The 18,788-nt window shown below is 39.3% G+C and overlaps 2 protein-coding genes and 10 non-coding genes across 49 annotated transcripts in view; 3 read left to right on the top strand and 9 right to left on the bottom strand.

Moving 5' to 3' along the window:
- The window catches only part of Cep295 (centrosomal protein 295), a 45,454-nt gene extending 36,422 nt beyond the window's left edge, over positions 1-9,032 (top strand). For 7 of the 16 annotated variants that reach the window (XM_042280439.2, XM_042280433.2, XM_042280432.2 and 4 more), the window contains 12 exons: positions 476-625; positions 1,605-1,708; positions 2,169-2,271; positions 2,625-2,861; positions 3,754-3,899; positions 5,811-5,952; positions 6,405-6,943; positions 7,698-7,829; positions 8,167-8,260; positions 8,345-8,434; positions 8,515-8,614; positions 8,690-9,032. In XM_042280439.2, the coding sequence (XP_042136373.1) occupies positions 476-625; positions 1,605-1,708; positions 2,169-2,271; positions 2,625-2,861; positions 3,754-3,899; positions 5,811-5,952; positions 6,405-6,943; positions 7,698-7,829; positions 8,167-8,260; positions 8,345-8,434; positions 8,515-8,614; positions 8,690-9,023 (2,171 nt within the window). In that variant the 3' untranslated portion in view covers positions 9,024-9,032. The remainder of the gene's footprint in view (positions 1-475; positions 626-1,604; positions 1,709-2,168; positions 2,272-2,624; positions 2,862-3,753; positions 3,900-5,810; positions 5,953-6,404; positions 6,944-7,697; positions 7,830-8,166; positions 8,261-8,344; positions 8,435-8,514; positions 8,615-8,689) is intronic. The other 9 variants (XM_076575687.1, XM_042280438.2, XM_076575691.1 and 6 more) reach the window with 6 other exon arrangements.
- Positions 1,811-1,890, top strand: LOC121831237 (small nucleolar RNA U2-19). Its single transcript, XR_006074613.1, has one exon. It is a non-coding gene; the product is annotated as a small nucleolar RNA U2-19 (small nucleolar RNA).
- Positions 2,011-2,079, top strand: LOC121831236 (small nucleolar RNA U2-30). The gene has a single exon (XR_006074612.1). It is a non-coding gene; the product is annotated as a small nucleolar RNA U2-30 (small nucleolar RNA).
- Positions 8,996-18,726, bottom strand: Taf1d (TATA-box binding protein associated factor, RNA polymerase I subunit D). 23 transcript variants are annotated; one of them, XM_076575695.1, is made up of 14 exons: positions 18,324-18,449; positions 17,240-17,331; positions 16,951-17,048; positions 15,908-16,280; positions 14,508-14,683; positions 14,094-14,145; positions 12,258-12,319; positions 11,514-11,569; positions 11,269-11,302; positions 10,297-10,329; positions 9,988-10,027; positions 9,570-9,613; positions 9,292-9,337; positions 8,996-9,080 (listed from the first exon to the last, which is right to left on the bottom strand). In XM_076575695.1, exons 3-12 carry the CDS (start codon positions 17,019-17,021, stop codon positions 9,572-9,574), a joined length of 939 nt encoding a protein of 312 aa, XP_076431810.1. In that variant the 5' UTR covers positions 17,022-17,048; positions 17,240-17,331; positions 18,324-18,449; the 3' UTR covers positions 8,996-9,080; positions 9,292-9,337; positions 9,570-9,571. The 23 variants fall into 23 exon arrangements, 9 of the variants coding, with proteins under 9 accessions (XP_076431810.1, XP_006990594.1, XP_076431811.1 ...); XM_006990532.4 differs by lacking the exon at positions 17,240-17,331 and having other exon boundaries at positions 18,324-18,463; XM_076575696.1 differs by lacking the exon at positions 17,240-17,331 and having other exon boundaries at positions 11,514-11,551; positions 18,324-18,463.
- Positions 9,139-9,267, bottom strand: LOC121831228 (small nucleolar RNA SNORA25). Its single transcript, XR_006074604.1, has one exon. It is a non-coding gene; the product is annotated as a small nucleolar RNA SNORA25 (small nucleolar RNA).
- LOC121831232 (small nucleolar RNA SNORA32) lies at positions 9,416-9,536 on the bottom strand. Its single transcript, XR_006074608.1, has one exon. It is a non-coding gene; the product is annotated as a small nucleolar RNA SNORA32 (small nucleolar RNA).
- LOC121831225 (small nucleolar RNA Z40) lies at positions 9,845-9,918 on the bottom strand. The gene has a single exon (XR_006074601.1). It is a non-coding gene; the product is annotated as a small nucleolar RNA Z40 (small nucleolar RNA).
- On the bottom strand, positions 10,097-10,229 carry LOC121831229 (small nucleolar RNA SNORA1). Its single transcript, XR_006074605.1, has one exon. It is a non-coding gene; the product is annotated as a small nucleolar RNA SNORA1 (small nucleolar RNA).
- LOC121831226 (small nucleolar RNA SNORA8) lies at positions 10,447-10,584 on the bottom strand. Its single transcript, XR_006074602.1, has one exon. It is a non-coding gene; the product is annotated as a small nucleolar RNA SNORA8 (small nucleolar RNA).
- On the bottom strand, positions 11,403-11,475 carry LOC121831246 (small nucleolar RNA SNORD5). The gene has a single exon (XR_006074621.1). It is a non-coding gene; the product is annotated as a small nucleolar RNA SNORD5 (small nucleolar RNA).
- On the bottom strand, positions 11,600-11,732 carry LOC121831234 (small nucleolar RNA SNORA18). Its single transcript, XR_006074610.1, has one exon. It is a non-coding gene; the product is annotated as a small nucleolar RNA SNORA18 (small nucleolar RNA).
- On the bottom strand, positions 12,437-12,564 carry LOC121831238 (small nucleolar RNA SNORA40). The gene has a single exon (XR_006074614.1). It is a non-coding gene; the product is annotated as a small nucleolar RNA SNORA40 (small nucleolar RNA).
- Positions 18,727-18,788: the final 62 nt, after the last annotated feature.

The following is an 18,788-nucleotide window of genomic DNA, read 5'->3' as shown; positions in this document are numbered from 1 at the left end:
TATTTTCTATTGGTCCAAAATTTTATTTACTGTTCAATTTCATGGAAAAGGTGGGGCATTTTCATCAAGGACCCTCAATAGGACAGTCCAAGCCTGTCTGGTGGAGTAAAAAAATATAAAGGCCTGACTAAACAACCAGCACTTATCTTCTTGCTGTATAAATTGAGCCTTTAAGAGTTCAGATTTTTAAAAATTATTATCTAAATGGCCATTTTAGATGATAAGACAGCCATTTATACACTAGAGAGGTGTTTCAGAGGTTGAACACTTACTGCTCTTCCAGTCCCCAGCACACAACCATTTTAACTCCAGTTCCATGAGATCCAGTGCCCCTTCTGACCTCCAAGGGCACTGCACATACACGAACACAAAGGGGAAAATACTCAAAAAATAAATATATCTAAAAATAAATGGGCATGTTAGTTTTAACAACTGCAACTTAATGAGTCTTTGTTTTGTTTTGTTTTTAACCCAGGTAAACGAGACTTTTATCAAGACCGAGACCCCTTAAGGGTCTCCATAAGCAGAGAACAAAGTTTCCTGGGGAGTCCACTGGCACGTGACCCATTTGATTGTCACCAGCCACCTGCCCAGAACAGCGGAAGCCATGACTATGATGAATCAGGTAAGTTGAAGTGTTGCACACAGGACATGTGGACAAAAAGTGGTGATTAGGTAGTGTTTAATAGTGGTAAGTAGCTTTGGTGATTGGCGGTAATCAGATCACTGTGGTACACCCATACTCTCTTGATTTATGAAGTCATTAATAGTCATGAGAGTGAAGCTGAGATGTGTATAGACCAGACTATCCTGGAACTCACAGATCCTTCTGCCTCTGTCTCCAAAGTGCTAGAAAATCTTTTTATTGTAAAACTGTAGTATTATGTGAGTACCATTACGATTATATGAGATATGATGAGTTGGTAACTTTGCAGGCCACATTGTGAATACAGTGCCAGGAAATGCTGTTTTTTTGAAAATTGTGACATTCCAAGAGAGTGCTGCATGATACCTGTAAACATTGTGAAGCATTTTAAGTCAGCCAATTCCACCACCCAGTGCAACCAAAGTTAATTTTCTTGCTTTTGAATTTATGGATACATTATAGATATGAAGATATAATATTGTTTACTAGCCTACAAAACAGAGCTCCAATACCATTTTATTAGCTGTAACATTCTTTTTAAGTAGTTATCTTTCTAGGATTTCTGTTTATTTTAGCTTCATTTAAACACAAATAATTGATAGGTGAATTGTAGCTATTGGAGGGTTCATAAGAGAAGGATTGACTCCAACATCTGCTTTTGTGTTACGGTTGAAACAACATTATAGGACATTGTCATTTTTGATATTTTGATTCTCCCAACTTTATAATTAATATTTAAATATTTTAAGAGAGTTTTACTGCTGGACTAGCAGTGACTACATTTTTTAAGTAATGAATATTGCCCTAGTGAGTAAATTGATATTTTTTTATTTGGCCTGAGGTAAGGCAATTTTAAGAAGCAAAATATAAAAATAAGGTATAGAAATGCAGGTGCTAAAATTTTACTTTGTCTTAACTTCCCCTACCACTATTTTGAAACCTCCAATCCACATTTTAGTTCAAGTCAAGGAATCTGATGCTGAGAATCATGCGATACTGAGTCATGCTGTCTCAGAAGAAGGGTGTACATATCTGGGTCCAATTGTAAAGCCAGATGATAAGGTCAGTGATGCTACTTTGTGTTCTATATTAACCTGTTGGATTTTGTATTTCTGTTTAGTTTGTTAGAAACTTCAAATTTGTCCTCTGAGATCTACTGAGGTGGATCAATGATGAAAATAGCCAAATCTGAGCATCAGAAGACCTTTTGGTCTGCTTGGTGCATGATCTCTATAGTTCTGAGAAGCAAAACTACAAAATAGCTTAAAACAATTAGGGTCTGTGTATGGTGAGAGAAAGAGTGTGTGTTGGGGGGGGTGGATGGTGAGAGAAGGGGTGTGTCTGTGGGGTGTGTGATCATTTCTGAGCAATGATGAAAAGGCTTTAGAACTGAACTTGTCACTATGAAGGTTTCTACACTTGACCTGAGCTCAGAAGTGATAACTAGCAATGGTGATTGTTTGTGGTTTTTCTAGATAGGTCATGATGCATCATGATCTAATATTTCCTTTTGAAATTTTAGGCTGAAACACAAGAGATTTCTCAGGAGGCATTATCTTCAGTAACTGTTTCTACTGGAAGCTTCTTAAGTTATGAAATCACAGATTTGAGCCTTACAGATCCAGGTACTATCAAACTGTGTGGACGTTTTGAAGGAGCAGCACTGGCTGCACTGAAGTGTGGTAATGGAGGGAGCATTGCTTTTTCATGTTGTGTCCAGGTGATGTGTTTGGGGAGATGTCTCAAGTCAACAAAGGCAACCATTGGTGTTGAACAGAAGACCATACAGTGTGATATTCTAAAATGCTCTTTGGCACATTTTCCCATTTAGTGGAAATCTCTTTGAACAGGTTTCTTGGTTGCCCCAATCTCAGCAATATATACTGCTATGACACATTATGTTTGTGAGGAAGTACCCAGACATTAACTTAATGTATTATAAATGTTAATTAAATGTTTTCATTATATTTGATTTTAGAGTCATTTTCAGAACAAATGGAGCATCAAGAACAAGAATCTACCAGTAAACAATCTACCAGTAAACAATCTACCAGTAAACAAGAAGGTATTTATCAGCAGCTGCACACCTTGGGTGCTAATGAATCTCTTTTGCCCTCGGAGGAAGAAAGGGCATCCGATCACACACGTGTTCAGCAGATCAGAGACAAGGATATAAGTGAAGCAAATTTGATACCTGAAAAAAGAGACTTGCAGGGTAAAAATCATTTTAAAAGAATGTTTTTTTAGCTCTTCACCTGTCATCATTTTTGGTTTTAAGTATTGTTTGAGTTTCATCTTTTTTATGGCCTGCACATCATTTATGCCACAGATAATAGTGAGGGCATTTATGAGGCAGGGCATCTGGGAGCACTTTAATGGAAGAATAGAAGGGGCCAGCCAGATGGCTTGGCATTAAATGTACTTGCTATCAGCCTATGATCTGAGTTCAGTCCCCAGAACTTACATGGTTGAAGGAGAAAACTGACTTCTGGAAGTTATCTCTGACCTACACACAAGCACTATGAATATAATTTTTTAAATTAAAAAAAAAAAACAAAGCAGCTTGAAGAGCCTAAAGAGAAGATAATGAGGACATCTTCCTACAACTAAGGCAGGGATCTAAATGAGATTTAGAGCATTTCCTGGCTATGAGACCTTTTCTTCCATAAAAGAGAAATTGAAATTAAATGAGATGTGCACATAAAGTACAGTACGTGCGTCCCAGCAACAAAGACGACAGTGAACCTTTGTCATTTTCAACTCTTGATCATGAAATGAGCTAAGTAAGAGTTCAAAGCTTATAGCTAAGCTTTCTCATGTAGTCTTATGTGGCCTGCTCTTCCTAATTAACCTGACAAGCCTTTGAAGCTGGTAGAATGGAGATTTGTATTTTAGCTTTGGTCGTAGAAGATTTCCATTTCTTACACCTGGGGAACAATTATGATTGAACTTATTTTGAATGAATCTGGTGAGCACGGAAAACAAACGGAAGTAATCCTGCCATATTAGAAATGTTTAAACACGCTAATGAGCATGTTCTCAGGACTCCTTTGCCAGGTTTCACCATGTTTTTAAATTAAACTTTTCTTTCCCCCCCCACTCAAAAGTTCCAGCTGTGGACCTTGACTTTCCAGAATTGGAACACATATTTCCACACTTACATCATCAGCTCTTTAAACCCTTAGAACCGTATCTAGATTTTGACTTATCCTCATCCTCTGGAATTTCTCAAGACAACAGAGACTTTTACGAGGTAAATTAAAGTTCATTGCAATGAGTACTGATGAACAGTTGATCTTGTTTTGTTTCATTTTGTTCTTTTTCGTAGTACAAGGTAAAACTGGATATACTGCCAAGACAGTCTGTGCATGTGCTGGGGTTCCAGGTGTGCACCACCATGCCTACCCTGAGTCTTTTCTTAATAATAGAAAAGAATGTCACTTTCTTCACATGCCCATGCTTCAGCAAATAGTCTTCTGTCTGTGCTTATGCAAGCAACCCTAGTTAAACTCAACACCGAAGACCTGAAAGTGGGCAGAAGGGCTCTGTGGGAGGAGGGAGAAGGAAAGAGCAACAGGGCATGGGGATGACTGTAATTCTTTGTATATATGCATGAAACTGTCACAGAAGTGTTAATATACACATGATATTTAGTCACATTTTTTATTTGTATCAGTTTTGGTATATTTTACTCTTTTAAATATTAATACACTAAATGTAGATTACTAAACTTTTTTTTTTAAGATTTATTTACTGTGTATTGGTGTTTTGCCTGCATATATTTGACCTGTAAGGGTGTCAGATTCCCTGGAACTGGAGTTACAGAGAGTTGTGAACTGCCATGTGGGTGCTGGGAATTGAACCCGGGTCCTCTGGAAGAGCAGCCAGTGCTCTTAACCTCTGAGCCATCTCTCCAGCTCGATTACTAAATTTCTAAACACACTCACACACACACACATCCTAGCATGCACATCACACCCCTGATCAATTAAATGAGAATCTTGGACTATTTAGACACTGTGTATGTACACAGCCTGATTTTCCTAGTTCTGATATAAAAAACGAACAGGTGAAGTGATGCACACTTTTAATCCCAGAATTTGGAAGCACATGAGGGATGGAGGCCAGCCTGCTACAGAGATGGCCTCATGTCTAGCTTGTGTGTATGATCCCATAGGGGCCTTATGTTTTGTTTTTAAGTGTTTTGGTTTACTTCTTACTTGGATTTTATCTTATCTGTTAACATATTTTAAAAGGTAAACATTTCACAGAATCTTAAAAATGTCAGTTATAAAGCCAAGCCCAAATGTGGGACTTTGTAGCCTGTAGGTGGTTCTTTACATTTATTTTTTGTGTACCATGTACTTGTGTTATGGTTTGAAATGTCGAGGTCAAAGGACAGCTTTGGAGAGTCTTCTTACATGTGGGTCTTGAAGATCAAATTCATACCAGTGGGCATAGCTGCAATTGCCTTTGTATGCTGAGCCATCTTGCCAGCCCATCTGTACTTACATAGTTCCTATTTATCAGGGAAAAAAAAAAAAAAGACCTATATCTTTTTCAGGGATTTGGGAATTTAGACTGAATTGAGCATAGGTCCTTGTATTCATTCTCCAACACCAAGGAGACATTAGATTTATCAAAAAGTACGCTGTTACAGAGTTCACTAAGACCACTAGGAAAAGACAACAGACTCAATCCAAATAATATGTAGATTAATTTATTAATACTGTTAGCAGGGCAACAGCCTTCCTTAAAGCCAAATTGAAGGTGTGCTGCACAAAAGGGACTAGGGGACTTTTAAAGGTCAAGACCAGTTTTGTTTTTGTGGAATTTGCAGCTACATGAGGTACTGTCCTTCTCCCCCTTGTACACATTGATAAAGGAGCTGTCTAACTCAGCATTAAGTGGGTTTACAGAAACCAGAGCAAGCAGTTCATTATCTCACAGCAGTTACACCATTATGGGCAGGATACAGGTTGCTAGTTCATCTTCTGGGAATTTAGGAGGGTGGAATGGAGTTTCTTTAGCCATCACAAGACCTTGATTATAATGGTAAAGTGTAGTGAAGGAAAAATAGTATTAAAGATATGTGGTGTGGGTGATTTGACTGGTAATATAGAATCAGTATTACAGCCTTTCTCTTTCTTACTGTTCTCCGCAGAGCTCCAATGTTAAAGTATCGTCCACAAGCACAGTTTGTTTCACAGCACTGAGAGCCAACTTGCATTCTTCTAACTCAAGGCTAAACCAGCAACCTGATGTTCACCTGGCTCATGCTGCAGCTCAGACTTTTGCTGCTGAGGGTACGTGTAACTAAATTAGAGAAAGATAAATAAACTCCAAGACTCTCTTCATTTCTTTGGCATTTATCTTTCACGTCTTTCTTCTTAATCTGTCCCTTTTTTAGTTTCTGTTCATGTATGATTTAATACTACGTCTCACACAATGAGAAGTCCCTTTTTTTCCCACCCAACCAACTGTAGTCTTCTTTCTGCATCTTGTACACGCATACACTTAAGTATTTTTCAGAACTCTGATGGGAATATCCTTAGTGTCCAATAACCATGGAATTTAGTTGATATTAGGAATGCTTTTTTGAAAATCACTGACCACTGTGCGTTATCAAATGTTTATATACATCAACTTTTCCATCTAAAACTATAGATCATAAAACCTATTTGCAATTTAACTTAAAATGTGACTTTCTCTTCTTTATACAGTGTTTATGCTGACTTTGAAATTTTTTTTAATGCAGGATCTGAACAATCTTTTCAGCAGCTTCTACCAGAATTCTCTTCACAGGAAAGCCAACATGCTGATCTACCAAGTATTTACAGCATCGAAGCAAGAGGTACTTACCAAAGCATGGAAAACCAGAACTATTCTGAACAGACTGAAATACCACAAAATAAGAAAAAAAGTGTTCATTTTCAGTCCTCAACAGAGAATTTGAGTCCAGTCTGCAGTTCACCGGGTGATGCTACTGTATTTGACCAGTTACACCTGCAACACAGCACTCCATGTGGCTCCATCTCTAGTGAGTGCTCAGGAAAACAATTAGAAAGCAAAGAAGAAATGTCGGGCTTTCAAGAACTGTCCAGGAAAGTGGTTACAATGTCAGATAGCCAAAGACTCACTAAAAATGAAAATGAAGCTATAAATCCACATGTAAAATTTGACTCGGAGGGAAATTCACAGAGTATTCAAATTAAAACCGAAAGAAACCTTTCTCAGCTAGCACAAGCAGAGCACATCACAAATTCTAAGTCATTTCAGAGCTCTATTCCCGTCTGGGTAAGTAGGTGTGTTTTGTATAACACTTAATCACTTTTCATAAGAAATCTTTCCAGCACATCTGGCTCGGCTTATCCTGTTAGCAGAAGTTGTTTAGTTCTAAGCTTATATAGTCAACTAGCTGTGGTTTCCACTTTCTAATACATACTGTGGCTGGAGGAATAGCAGTTACATCTAATGGCTGGGAAGACAGAGATGGACAGATATCTGCAGTCAGCCAAAATCTGTCAAAACAAAGGTCGGCTGATGCTAAGGCACACACCATTAATCGCTTATGGGATTAATCTGTTTACTGTGTAATAATTCAAAATGAGAGGAACATGTCATACATAAATTCCATGGTTATTGGACACTAAGGATATTCCCATCAGAGTTCTGAAAAATACTTGTGTATGTGTATACAAGATCCACAGAGTACTACAGTAGGTTGGGTGGGAAAAAATGGGACTTCTCATTGTGTGAAACTTAATATTAAATCAAACATGAACAGAACCTCAAAAGGGGACAGATTAATGTCCTGAGGACAGCCAGGAGACCCTACCTCGTCCACACTTATGTCAGAAGTTGATTTCTTTGGCCCTGCATACATGAACATGTACACAACAAAGAACTTCCTTTAGGTTACAAACTTCAGTCCACATTTAGGTTAAACTTAAGTAATGTCATTGCTCCCGTATGCTCTGAATATTCCCCAGTCCCATAAGGTCTTCCTAATTTATGTATGACACGTTCCTCACTTTAAATTGTTACACAGGAAACAGAATCTGGCTATGGTATAATGGAAGAACCAGACCTCACTCTAGTAAGCACCAGTGATATCAGCATTGCTGAAACTGATCTTGCAAACTTAACCCTTGAAGACAATGAAGCACCAAGCTGTTTCCAGGTAAGTGCCCCTAAGTTCTGTGTGCACAGCCTTTCTCTCTGGAAATTGGAATCTTCACTTTTTGTCATTTTTACACAGAGCAGGATTATTGGTGAAGTACAGCAGGTTTTTATGCTACCCTTAAGCCATTGAAAACATGATCTTCATGTGCTCATGAAACTTGTTTTTTAGGCAGGGTGACAACAGCTTGCATTAAGTACGCAAGCTACCTAGGCACATCCACCCCTAGTTTAGGGTCTACAAAGGAAGGGGGAGGGCAAGATTTGGTTTGAGGCTAGCAGAGCCTCATATACAAGGAAAAGCCTAAGTGCCACAGTAAAACTTTCTCAAAATTTAGGAAGGTGCATTTCTGACTCCATCTCCAACAGAAACCTCTGATTATGGAGCCGTATCAGAGCCTTGTGTAAATCAACCCCAAGTGACACTTTCAGGTAAGTGTAGTATCTAGTATATCAGCCCCTAATATGTTTAAGTCAAGGATATTTGTTTAAAAAAAATTTTTTTTTAATTTACAGCCACATCAATGAAAAGGAAAAACACATGTACGGGGCAATCCTACCAAAAACAAAGAGAAATGCGGAGTAAGACTCAACTCCCTCAAACAGGTATGCATGACTCTGGCAACAGGTATTGGGAATGTTTATGTGACCTAGAACCAACCCTTTAATCAATCTCTTGATCTCAGGTTCATCCCTGAACCGCCTGAAGGGTGTGAACAAAGTTCGAGCACCTCTCCCTGAAGAGAGGAAGGCCAGACAAGCCCTCACTCACCAAAGGGCACTAAGGTATGGGTTTTGTTGTTCGTTTGCTTTTAGTGTTTGGCCATTAATGCCATTTAATTCCATGCACATTTCTTCCAGATTATACAGGCAGTTAGCTGAGGTAAGACAGCAAAGAGAAGAAAAAGCAAAGCAAGAAGAAGTCCGTGCCCAAAATAAAGCAAGGGCAAAAGAATTTCATAAGGTGAGCAGGAGCCAGTTTTTACCCTCAAAGGTGCTAACTCAAACAAAACAGCTAAATTTAATTTTCATTCCTTCTGCAGAAAACATTAGAGAAACTTCGAGCCAAAAATACATGCTGACTTCCTACAAACTGTGTAAAGGGTTTTCTTTTAGTAACTGTGTAAAAGGTTCTTTTAGTTTAATGTATAAAAAAAACAGACAAAATTATTTATTGCAAATAAATTTTTATTAAATAAATAAATATTTATTCTATGCTGCTCTTCATTCAGGTCACATGGGTTCAGGATTTCTGAAGAGAGAGTTAACAAACTAAAGTTAAACTCTTAAAACTTCTGACTCAAGGAAATGCATGTATCTTCTCAGAAAAACACAGCACTATTGAGTGCTTGTTTTGTTCTGTGGAGAACATCAATCTCTGGTCACAGCGTTAAGAGCTTTTGGTTTCACAGTCCAACAAGCCCTCTTTGAAATGACCTTCACTGTCTTTCTTGTATACATACCTTTCCTTTCCAAGGATGCTCAGTCCAGTGTTACTTATTATCAGCCCTGCAGGACAAACAAGAACATGGGAAGAGTAAGCAGCTGAGCATTCTAGGGCCATCTACGATTTACACATCAGAAGAAAAATGTCCCCAACAGGTTAACTGCCAGCCAAGTAGCACATAGAAAACCTAATGGGAATTTTTTTATGGTCATGTCCACAGCAAATGAGAAACTGAATTTCTCAAAGCCTTGGTAATGACCATTATATAAAAATGACATTAGAATGACTACTTGCCTTTATTTTTTTTTTCTTTTCATGAGAAATTCAAGGATTTCTACCTGTGGAAAAATGTTTTAAATTCACATGGTTGTAAACATTACCAATGTTTAAGTTTCCTAAAATCCACTGCCCAAAAATGGCTAAGTGTTAAAAACTGCCCTGGAGAAATTAAGGCAGGACTTCCAAGATCCTCATGATTAAGGGAATAGACTTCCCAAGATCAAATAAAATCAATCCTTTGGGTCTATATCCTTGTCTACATATATGGTATCTGGAGACCCACCAAAAGTAGATGTTCAGAAAGGCTAATTTCACTCAGCCCATTCAGAGCAGTTGAACATTTTCGCCCATCATCACAACATCATGTCTCTGACAGCAAATTCCAGTACCTTATCATCTAACTACAATGGTGTACATAAAGTTAACATCTTACCAGAAGATTTCTGGTGACGACTTCAAACGACTTTAGAAACCTAAAGGATTGATGATCATTGAGTAAGTGTTGTGAAATGAATCATTATCTTGTCTTCACATAAGAGGCAAAATGTTACAGGTCTCATTGTCACCACTGTAATAGATCTACTGTGATGGAAGCATGACCTGTGCCTCAATTTAGCCACATTAACCAGTTCTGGACACTGACTGACAGTGCCCATTCTTATGTAGAATGAGGCTCAGTGAAAGTCTCACACATTATTCATCAAGTAAAACCAGCTAGAAGCAAACAGAAACAATGCATTACCATTTTAATGTAGGCCTCTCACTTGTTGACACCCTAGGAAGAAGAGCGATTCATTCAGCAAGTGACAGTGCTTGCCCACCGAGCATATACCAGCTATTCTCCAAACCGACAGGGTACCCATAGCCACCATAAATATATCCAGTATAAAATAACTGTATCATTAGAAATACCAGGTTTAACATGCACAAAGCCAAGAAACCAACGATGCCAGATAGTGAATTTCTATTGCACTGTCTTTTGAACACGCCAGCAGGAAAGAACTGCTGAGTGCAGATACCATGCAGTGCCAATTCCTAAAACCCACAGCTTCATGCTCCTAATGAAGACACTAATGGTATGGTCTCTTCTGAATAACCAATGTTCCATATATTAAGGGGGCTGTTAACATTTATGCAGGTGATTCAGAATTCCATCTGATTCTTCATTCCCACCCACACTGGAAAAATGCTCAAATCAAACTTTAACTTGCCTGATTTTTTTCTTTGGGAACACAGACATATGCACACGCTGTTGGGTACCCTCCCTGATCATCTATTTTCTGAGGGTTTCTCACTGAAGCCAGAGTTCCCAGATTTGGCTCTCATACCGGCCCAGCTTCTAGGGTTCTGAACCAATTATTGGGACCAATTACTTTATCTGTTAGCCATCTAGCCAGCAAGAACTTTATTTTCTGAGGCATGTTTCCAATAGTTTCCCAGGCTGGCCTCTAACTTGGATCCTGCTGCCTTCAGGCTCCTAACTCCTAAAAATGCAGGAGTGGGAGTGGGACAAGTACACTCACTGTATGTGGTGTGTTTAAGAACTCAATATTCCTATTGATTGAGCATTTCTAGGCACTTTGACATGAGAGCACAAAGAAAGGTTTTTTTCGAGTCTATACACAGCCACTGCTTTTGTTGGGAACTATACCATGTAACACCTAAAGCATGAGACACTGAAACTAAAAACCAACAGAAATTTAGTTTCACTTACCAACATGTTTGAAGAGTTCTGCTAATATTCATTCCTAGAGAATAGTACATAAGTCTTTAAAAAAAAAAGGATAGAATTCCCAGTTATAAAAACTAGTCTTAAGTTCACTGTCCAGACTTAATAGCTGTAGCCAGTTCTATCAGAATTAAGTTTTAGTTCATGTCTGTATCATTCAGCAGTTGAACAATTTTAATTCATCATATGAACTGTAACTATGTTTTCCCAAGATACAGTGCCAAACTTACCTAACACTCTTAATAATTTTTGAAGGATATGCCAGTACCTGAAGTTAAAAAAAAACCTGAATGAAATATTAGTGTTTCATACTTTTAAATGTCTTGTAGTTCCTCCTTTCCACAGACCTAATAAGCAGTCCTGTGAATCAAGCAAACCACAAGTTACTATATGAGGCGTTTCCAACGATGTGTGGCTATTAGGGAAGCCCCATCGGGATAGACCTCAAAAGGAAAGCATTGTGATGCCAACTTCTGTATGAACATCTATCTACAAATAGGACCTTTAGGAAATCACAAAAAAGTCATCTCAGAACACTTGCCTAGTGAAGCTCATTCTTATAGGGCCAGGTCCTCAAATACTCAGCACATGGTATGGATTCTTTACCAAGCTGTTTTAAGCACCAGTACAAAGTAAATTTTCTTCAAGAGGCTAAAAGGGTATAGTCTGACTTTTTTTTAAGCACAGTATTGACACTTTTGAAAATTATATGTACTCAAGATTGTACAAATTTCTGCTGTAATTATACAATGTTTCAGAAAGTTTATAGGGTAATGTTTTAACTTGAGTATGAGACCTTATAGCCTTCAGTGCTTATTCTTGCACTATCGTAAACATTTCAAATTACTTTCTAAATATATACAGTTGAACATGCTCAAGGATTTCTTGAAAGCTAGAGCACTCTAAGATTTTCACAGAATAAAACTGGCATTCACAAATATAATGAAGATATAAATTGACAGTATGCTACTTACCACACTGAAACAAACATCCATTCGCAGGTATCTTCAATTCTGCCTTCATAATCAAGACAAGCCTTTAAAAAAAAAGAAATATTGTCACATTGGGCTTTTTTTTTACTGTTACTTATGCCTTTAAATTATAGGACAGCTAGAACCAACCTCATTAGTACCATAATCCCTTTGTGGTGTCCTATATTCCTTCTTGTATGTATCAAAACTCATACTGAACAATGAGTTCTGGGTTGCAAAAGAGGATTTACTGTTGCACCTGTCTAGCCTGCCTTTGTCCACCAGCTGAACAAAACCATACTCAAGTGCTGCCAAACAAGGCCACAGAAATCGGACACAAAAGCCAGCTTCCAACTGACCGCAATACCAACAATGGCAATATTCAACGCATCCTAGGGGAAGACACGCTCTTATTCCACTCAAGAGTTACACACCTAGCCAGAAGCTGGCACACAGGTTGTAGCATCCTGAAGCTGTGTTTGAGAAGGGGTGTGAAAAGGTGACTCAGATCATGATTTGGCTCTCATTACCCATGAGATGGCTGGTGAACAACCATCTTTTAAGTCCAGTTCCAAGCGCCTTGATACCTTCTGACCTTGGGTACCAGGATGCATAGCGTACACAAATACACTATGGCTAAACCCTCACAGAGGCTGAAATCGGGTCTTTATATTAGCACTTTTCTTCCAGCATCAGAATCACACTTGAAATTAGTAAATAATGGCTTTCCCCAGTAATTTGTGGCTTCTTTCTCAGGCTGGCTCACGTTTTGTTTCTTCATCTAGTTGGCATACAAAAATCACTTGTAGTCATGTCTTCCTATTGTTTCTTTTTTCCAACTCCTCTTTACCTTCTTTGATACTTGTATGTACATCTCCTTTCCAGGCCCTTCCATGTTCTCTCTGTGCAGTTTCGTTGGCCTTAGCTTTTTTAGAGAATGCAGACTCTTTCTTACTCTTTTCTTGCTCTAAATTTTTCTTTGGAAATTCTGAGCTTATTATGAAGCAACTGTCTTCCTGCATTTAATAGAAAAATCGGTTAGTAACTAAGTTTACCACTGACAAGTGGGTGAGTGCTACATCTATTCCTCAAAGTCCAAATAAACACCTACACTATTTTCTCAGGTGACAGCCTTCATATCACAAGACTAACTAAATATTCATTACAAAGTATTTTAATGGGAGGTGGAAAGATCACTCAGTGGTTATGAACACTGGCCTCTCTTCCTTATGGAGGACTAAGATTCAAATCCAAGCACCCACATGTATATTACTCTAGCTCCAAGGGTCCTACACCCAATTCCATCATTCCCAGGTATCAGGCATGCACGTGGTATAGATATGCCTGCAGGCATCAACACCTACATACATAATACTGAAAATTAAACAAAAATCTTAAGAATGGAGCCATGCATAAGCCTGTAGCAGGGAACAAACACAGTGCCAGCAGATTAATCCACTGGTCTATGGTCTCGGGGTTCATTGGTATCTGTGATAAAATGGAGAAGTGGCACTGACTTCTGGCCTCCACACATATATACCCATACCTATACCTACATACAAATATTCAAACCTGGGGCTAGAGCTCAGCGAGCAGTAGGATGCCTTATCATAATGTGAATGCATGACAAGGTCCTGAGCTTTGAATCCTGGGATAAGCAGAAGAGCCGCAAAAAGAAAAAAAAAAAAAAAAAAAAAAAAAAAAAAAAAAAAAAGCTCATTATCAAATATTCTAGAGTATTTTCATTCTTGTTTCCTACATTAAGTTTAAATAGAATTTTAATAGAAACCACTGTATACAACTTCTACATTCCATAAACATTGAAAATCAGCCACTTACAACCAATCTGATATCACATCCAGACTCAGGATTTGTTGCCTCATCTTCTGTTCTGTAACATAAAGTAAATAACTGTCACAAACCTTACCTCTTTATATTCTAACACTACTGAAATCTATGCTCTAAAGAAAGCATTAACATCCTGCCTGTAACTCTCCAAACTAATGTCCTCTGCATATACCCAATAAACAATCCTACAAGTGCTACAATTACATGTTTAAGCATTATCACTGCATACGTGCCTTTAATCCTAACACTTAGGAGATAGAGGTAGATAAATCTGAGTGTAGGCCAAAGCCACAAAGTTGTGAGACTGTCTCAAAACTAGTTAAATGTGGAGTAATAGATATTTAAGTTAACTTTAAAACACACACACAAACCCAGGAACAAATAACTCTTCAAGGTCCAACTTACAAAGGCTCTTCAATAGGAGAAAGAGGACCATCATCATCCATGTACTTGTGTCTCCGGCTGTCAAGGTCTTCCTTTTCTAAATCCTCCCCAGCATGCATTTGCTCCAAGCATTCCTTAAGGTGTTGCTCATACTTCAGTTTTTCAATGTGGTGAAAAAATCCTCTTGCAACAGCTTGCTACAAGTTAGATACACAATTCCTTAAATCTTAGAACATCAATTAATGATAATCAAGCTTGAAATTCTATAAGGAGCTGGGCGATGGCTCACTATACATCAAGACCAGATTTGGAAGCACAGAAACCATGTGAATGCTGAGTGTACACAGTGGTTCTACTGTAACTAATTCCAGTCTTGGAAGGTCAAGACAGTACCCCAAGAACAAGCTGAATAGGAAGACAACCTAAATTAGCAACTTCTGCTAGGTTTGCACATGCACACACATGAAAAGAATGACTACATTAATCCTTTCTGATTACAAATTCCAAATAAGGATCATTTGTATTTTTGTAAAATTTAATGCTCAAATATTTGAAAACCCTAATTAATACCTGGGTACTTGAATATTCCTGATTTCATGTGTATGGGTGTTTTGATTGCCTGTATATCAATGTACTTCTACATGCCTGGTGCCCTCAGAGACCAGAAGAGAGCATCCCTGAGGTTATAGATGTGAGAGACCATGTAGGATACTGGACACTGAACCTGGCTACTCTGGAAGAACAGCCATATATGTATCTCTACAGCCCTTGTCCTAGTTATCTCAATTTGACATTGCTCAGAATCACCTGAGAAGGGATACTCAACTGCTACTATTATTGTGTAGAGATTGCCTAGATTGTAGGTGGTACCATTCCTTGGGCAAGGGCTCCTAGGTTAACAATGCACATGACCAGCTAGAAAGCAGCATCTTTCACATTCCTATTCTACAGCCCTTTCTGGATACTTCTAAAAATGGGCTTTAAGAAATGATAACCTTACTTTGAAATGACAGGTTTGACTTGGGCTACTGAAAAGGTACCTTGAGTATTGTATGCTTGAGAGTAGTTTAGACAGTACAATGAAGGAATTTTCTGCATAATACAATCTTGGAGCCTTATTCTCTAAATTTTTGCAGATTTCACTCAGAAACACTTGAAGACTGGAGCACACTTCACATAGAGGCCATTGTTTGTCAAAGCAACAGTGTTCCAGGTGTACCTCAACTAAGAATGGCCAACACCCACACTTTTAATCCCAGAACTTGGGAGGCAGATTTCTATGAGTTCAAGGCCAGCCTGATCTACAAAATTCTAGAACAGCCAGAGCTATTACAGAGCAACCTGGTCTTGAAAAAGGAGGGGGCGGGGGCACACAAACATTCCATTTTTACCTAGTGTATGTCTACATGAGAATGACTCACCTCGTATGTTAAAATTTTCTTCCAAGGTAAAGGTTTTCTTCCATTTTCAGATTCTAAGAATGGAAACACAGCTCCTTTGTCTTTAATTTGTTTGATATCTATCTGTGACCTTCTAGGATTTCTAGCATTTTTTATTCCAGGTGGTCTTCCTCTTGGTCTTAATTTTGGCTTATACTTTCTCTTTTTCCGTTTCCTTTTCTTAAATCTTTCGAAAATAGCCTTCAAAGTCAGAGGCTTTGGTTCCAGAGAGGAGTCACTTGATGAGTCAGTTTCAACCCTTGCAGGTGAAATCACACATTTTGTAGGATTTCTTAGTCTTTGTGTAGGTGAAGGAACATACTGTGTTTTAAATAAGCTATCAGATGAGTCATCACTAAAAAAACAAATAAATAAACTGCATTACTGAATTATCACTAAAAACAATTCTCATTCCTGAGTGGCAAGGCAGCTCACAATCATTACTAACTCCCATTTCCTGGAGCTCCACACACACCCTCTTCAAAGAACACATGATACTGCAGCAAAGCACTCACACATCGGACAAATCAGAGAAAATGTTAAAAATTCAAATGTGCCTTTCTTCCAAAGCCAACCCTCCCCCATCATACCCAACACTTTAGAATGGAGTAAGTACCAGTTAGTGTGACACACCAGGCCACCATGTCCTGGCCATCATATCTAAAACACACAGCTATTTAAAATATTCAATTTTATCTTCCATGAGAAAGAAGCTCCAAATCATCTGCTTAACTTTTCTAACCCTTCCACTACCTACCTACTAGACAAAAATAGGCCAATTTGGGAAAACGTATATGTTTTCCTAATGTAAGACTATGTCCCATTTTTACATATTCAGGTTGGGGAGTTATCTGCAGTAGTTTGCAGAGTGTGTAATATGCCTTTAATCCCAGCTCTTAGGAGGCAGAGGCAGGATTATCTGAATGAAACCACCCATGGCCACCTGAGACCTTTAATTTAAAAAAAAAGAAAGGAACATGTGAATAGACTGAATCTAGATGTTCACACACAAAAAGGTGCCTTACCTTTGGTTTCCAATGTCCCCAGCTCTATCAGATGTCATGCAGTCAACAGAATTCACTCCTGGTTGGGCCATCACTTGCTCTCTGCCTTATCCAGTTTTCTGCGACTACAAATTTCAGTGTGATTGATGCACATTCCAGGACACCCAGCATTCAACCGAGAATCTCAACATACACCATACCACCACATGAATTTAGGTAAAATTAATTGATCTAAGGATAGTCCACTTTACATCAAGTGAGAAGCTCAGCAGTTAAGAGTAACTTTCCAGATTGAGTTCCCAGCACTCACTTTGGGTGGCTCACAACTTTAATTCCAGGTCCATGCTTTTTTGGCCTCCTGGATACCCCCACATATGTGGCATACATTCACAGTATTTTTATCTACAAGTGAAAGCAAAGAAACCACATTCCAATGCAGTTTGTTTTTTCTAAGTATACCTAACAAGAGCACCTGGGTGGCTCTACCAGCAGCCAGCCACACAGTACTTCAGCATTACTAATTTCAAGGCGAACCCTTGCAAGGCTGAAACAAGAGCGTCATCATCAGTTCGGGCAGTTGAAGTACACAGAGATAGTGGCTCACAATTACTGTTCAAAATCACTGTAATCCCAAGAATCAGGGAAGAGGGTACAATAGTCTCTAGGGTGAGGCTGGAGAAATGGCTTAGCATTAAGAGTACTGGCTGAGCAGGGCAGTGGTGCACGCCTTTAATCCCAGCATTCAGGAGGCAGAGGCAGGCGGATCTGAGTTCGAGGCCAGCCTCGTCTACAGAGTGAATTCCAGGATAACCTGGGCTGTCTCGAAAAACAAACAAAAAAAGGAGTACTGGCTGCTCTTCAAGGGCACAAAAATTGGATTCCCAGCACCAACATGGCAGCTTAAAAAGGGCTGTAACTGGTGGTGCACGCCTTTAATCCCAGTTCTAAGGAGGCAGAGGCAGGCAGATCTCAGAAACCAGCGATCTACAAAGTAGAAGCTAGTACAGCCAGGACTGTTACAGAGAAATCCCATCTCCGAAAACCGAAAGGGGAGGGGCTGTAACCAGTCCTGGGCAGCGCACGCACGTGGTGCAGACTTAACAGGCAGGCAAAACACCCACACATACAAAAGGGATAAAAACTTCAACGTTATCCTTGGCTACACAAATCCTAGAACTAAACTAATCATATTAATCATAACCTTCAAGGACAAGAAAGCCAGTTGACTAAGACTTTAGATTGTGAAATACCCACTATATGAATTTTTTTAATATTAGCTCATCAGAACTCAAATGTACCATACTTGGCCTGTTTGCACCAACGATATGTATGTGTGGAAATTCAAAGGTAATTGCAAACTACAGTACAGCTACCTATCTAGAAATCAATCCTACCTGTATGGTGCTTTCAAATTCTGAAACTGCAAGTGTGGAAGCCACGTGGTGACTGCCGAAAAACCGGTGCGAATATATGCCGTGGGCCGACCGACGAGATCTTCTAAGCCCTCAAGAGATGTAGGCAGGCAGCACAGGACACTAAAAAAAAAAAACCCTTCCTAGCCGCATACACCTTGTCATCTCCCGACAGCGACCGGGAACCACGCGCGGCCCGCGAGGCCCGGAACACGGCCCGCGAGGCCCCGGAGCACGGCCCGTTGCGCCTCACTCGACAACTGCGCCGACTCCGTGCGGAGAGCCGCCCAAAGAGCCCTGGCCCGCGGACCCCAAGGCCCCCACTCTTCGGTCGCTCCACACCCGGGAGCCCAATGCAGGAACGGCCGTCTTCCTCCTCCACCGCGCCGAAAAGAACGTTCCTGCCCAATGCAGCGGGACTAAACAGGCCGAAATCTCGCGTGAGTT

This window comes from Peromyscus maniculatus, chromosome 7, assembly GCF_049852395.1.
Source record: "Peromyscus maniculatus bairdii isolate BWxNUB_F1_BW_parent chromosome 7, HU_Pman_BW_mat_3.1, whole genome shotgun sequence".
NCBI classification, from domain to species: Eukaryota; Metazoa; Chordata; class Mammalia; order Rodentia; family Cricetidae; genus Peromyscus; species Peromyscus maniculatus.
The sequence above is the reverse complement of the archived record's forward strand: the minus strand, read 5'-3'. Positions and strand labels throughout refer to the sequence as shown.

Excerpts from the sequence above, each read along its gene's own strand:
- Taf1d (XM_006990532.4), bottom strand. The coding sequence starts at position 17,021 with ATGGCCCAACCAGGAGTGAATTCTGTTGACTGCATGACATCTGATAGA. Across the intron at positions 12,320-14,093 it reads GATGTGATATCAGATTGGTT|GCTTGTCTTGATTATGAAGG; the intron begins GTAAGTGGCTGA and ends TTTTTTTTAAAG. Across the intron at positions 11,303-11,513 it reads AAAATTATTAAGAGTGTTAG|GAATGAATATTAGCAGAACT; the intron begins GTAAGTTTGGCA and ends ACTATTCTCTAG.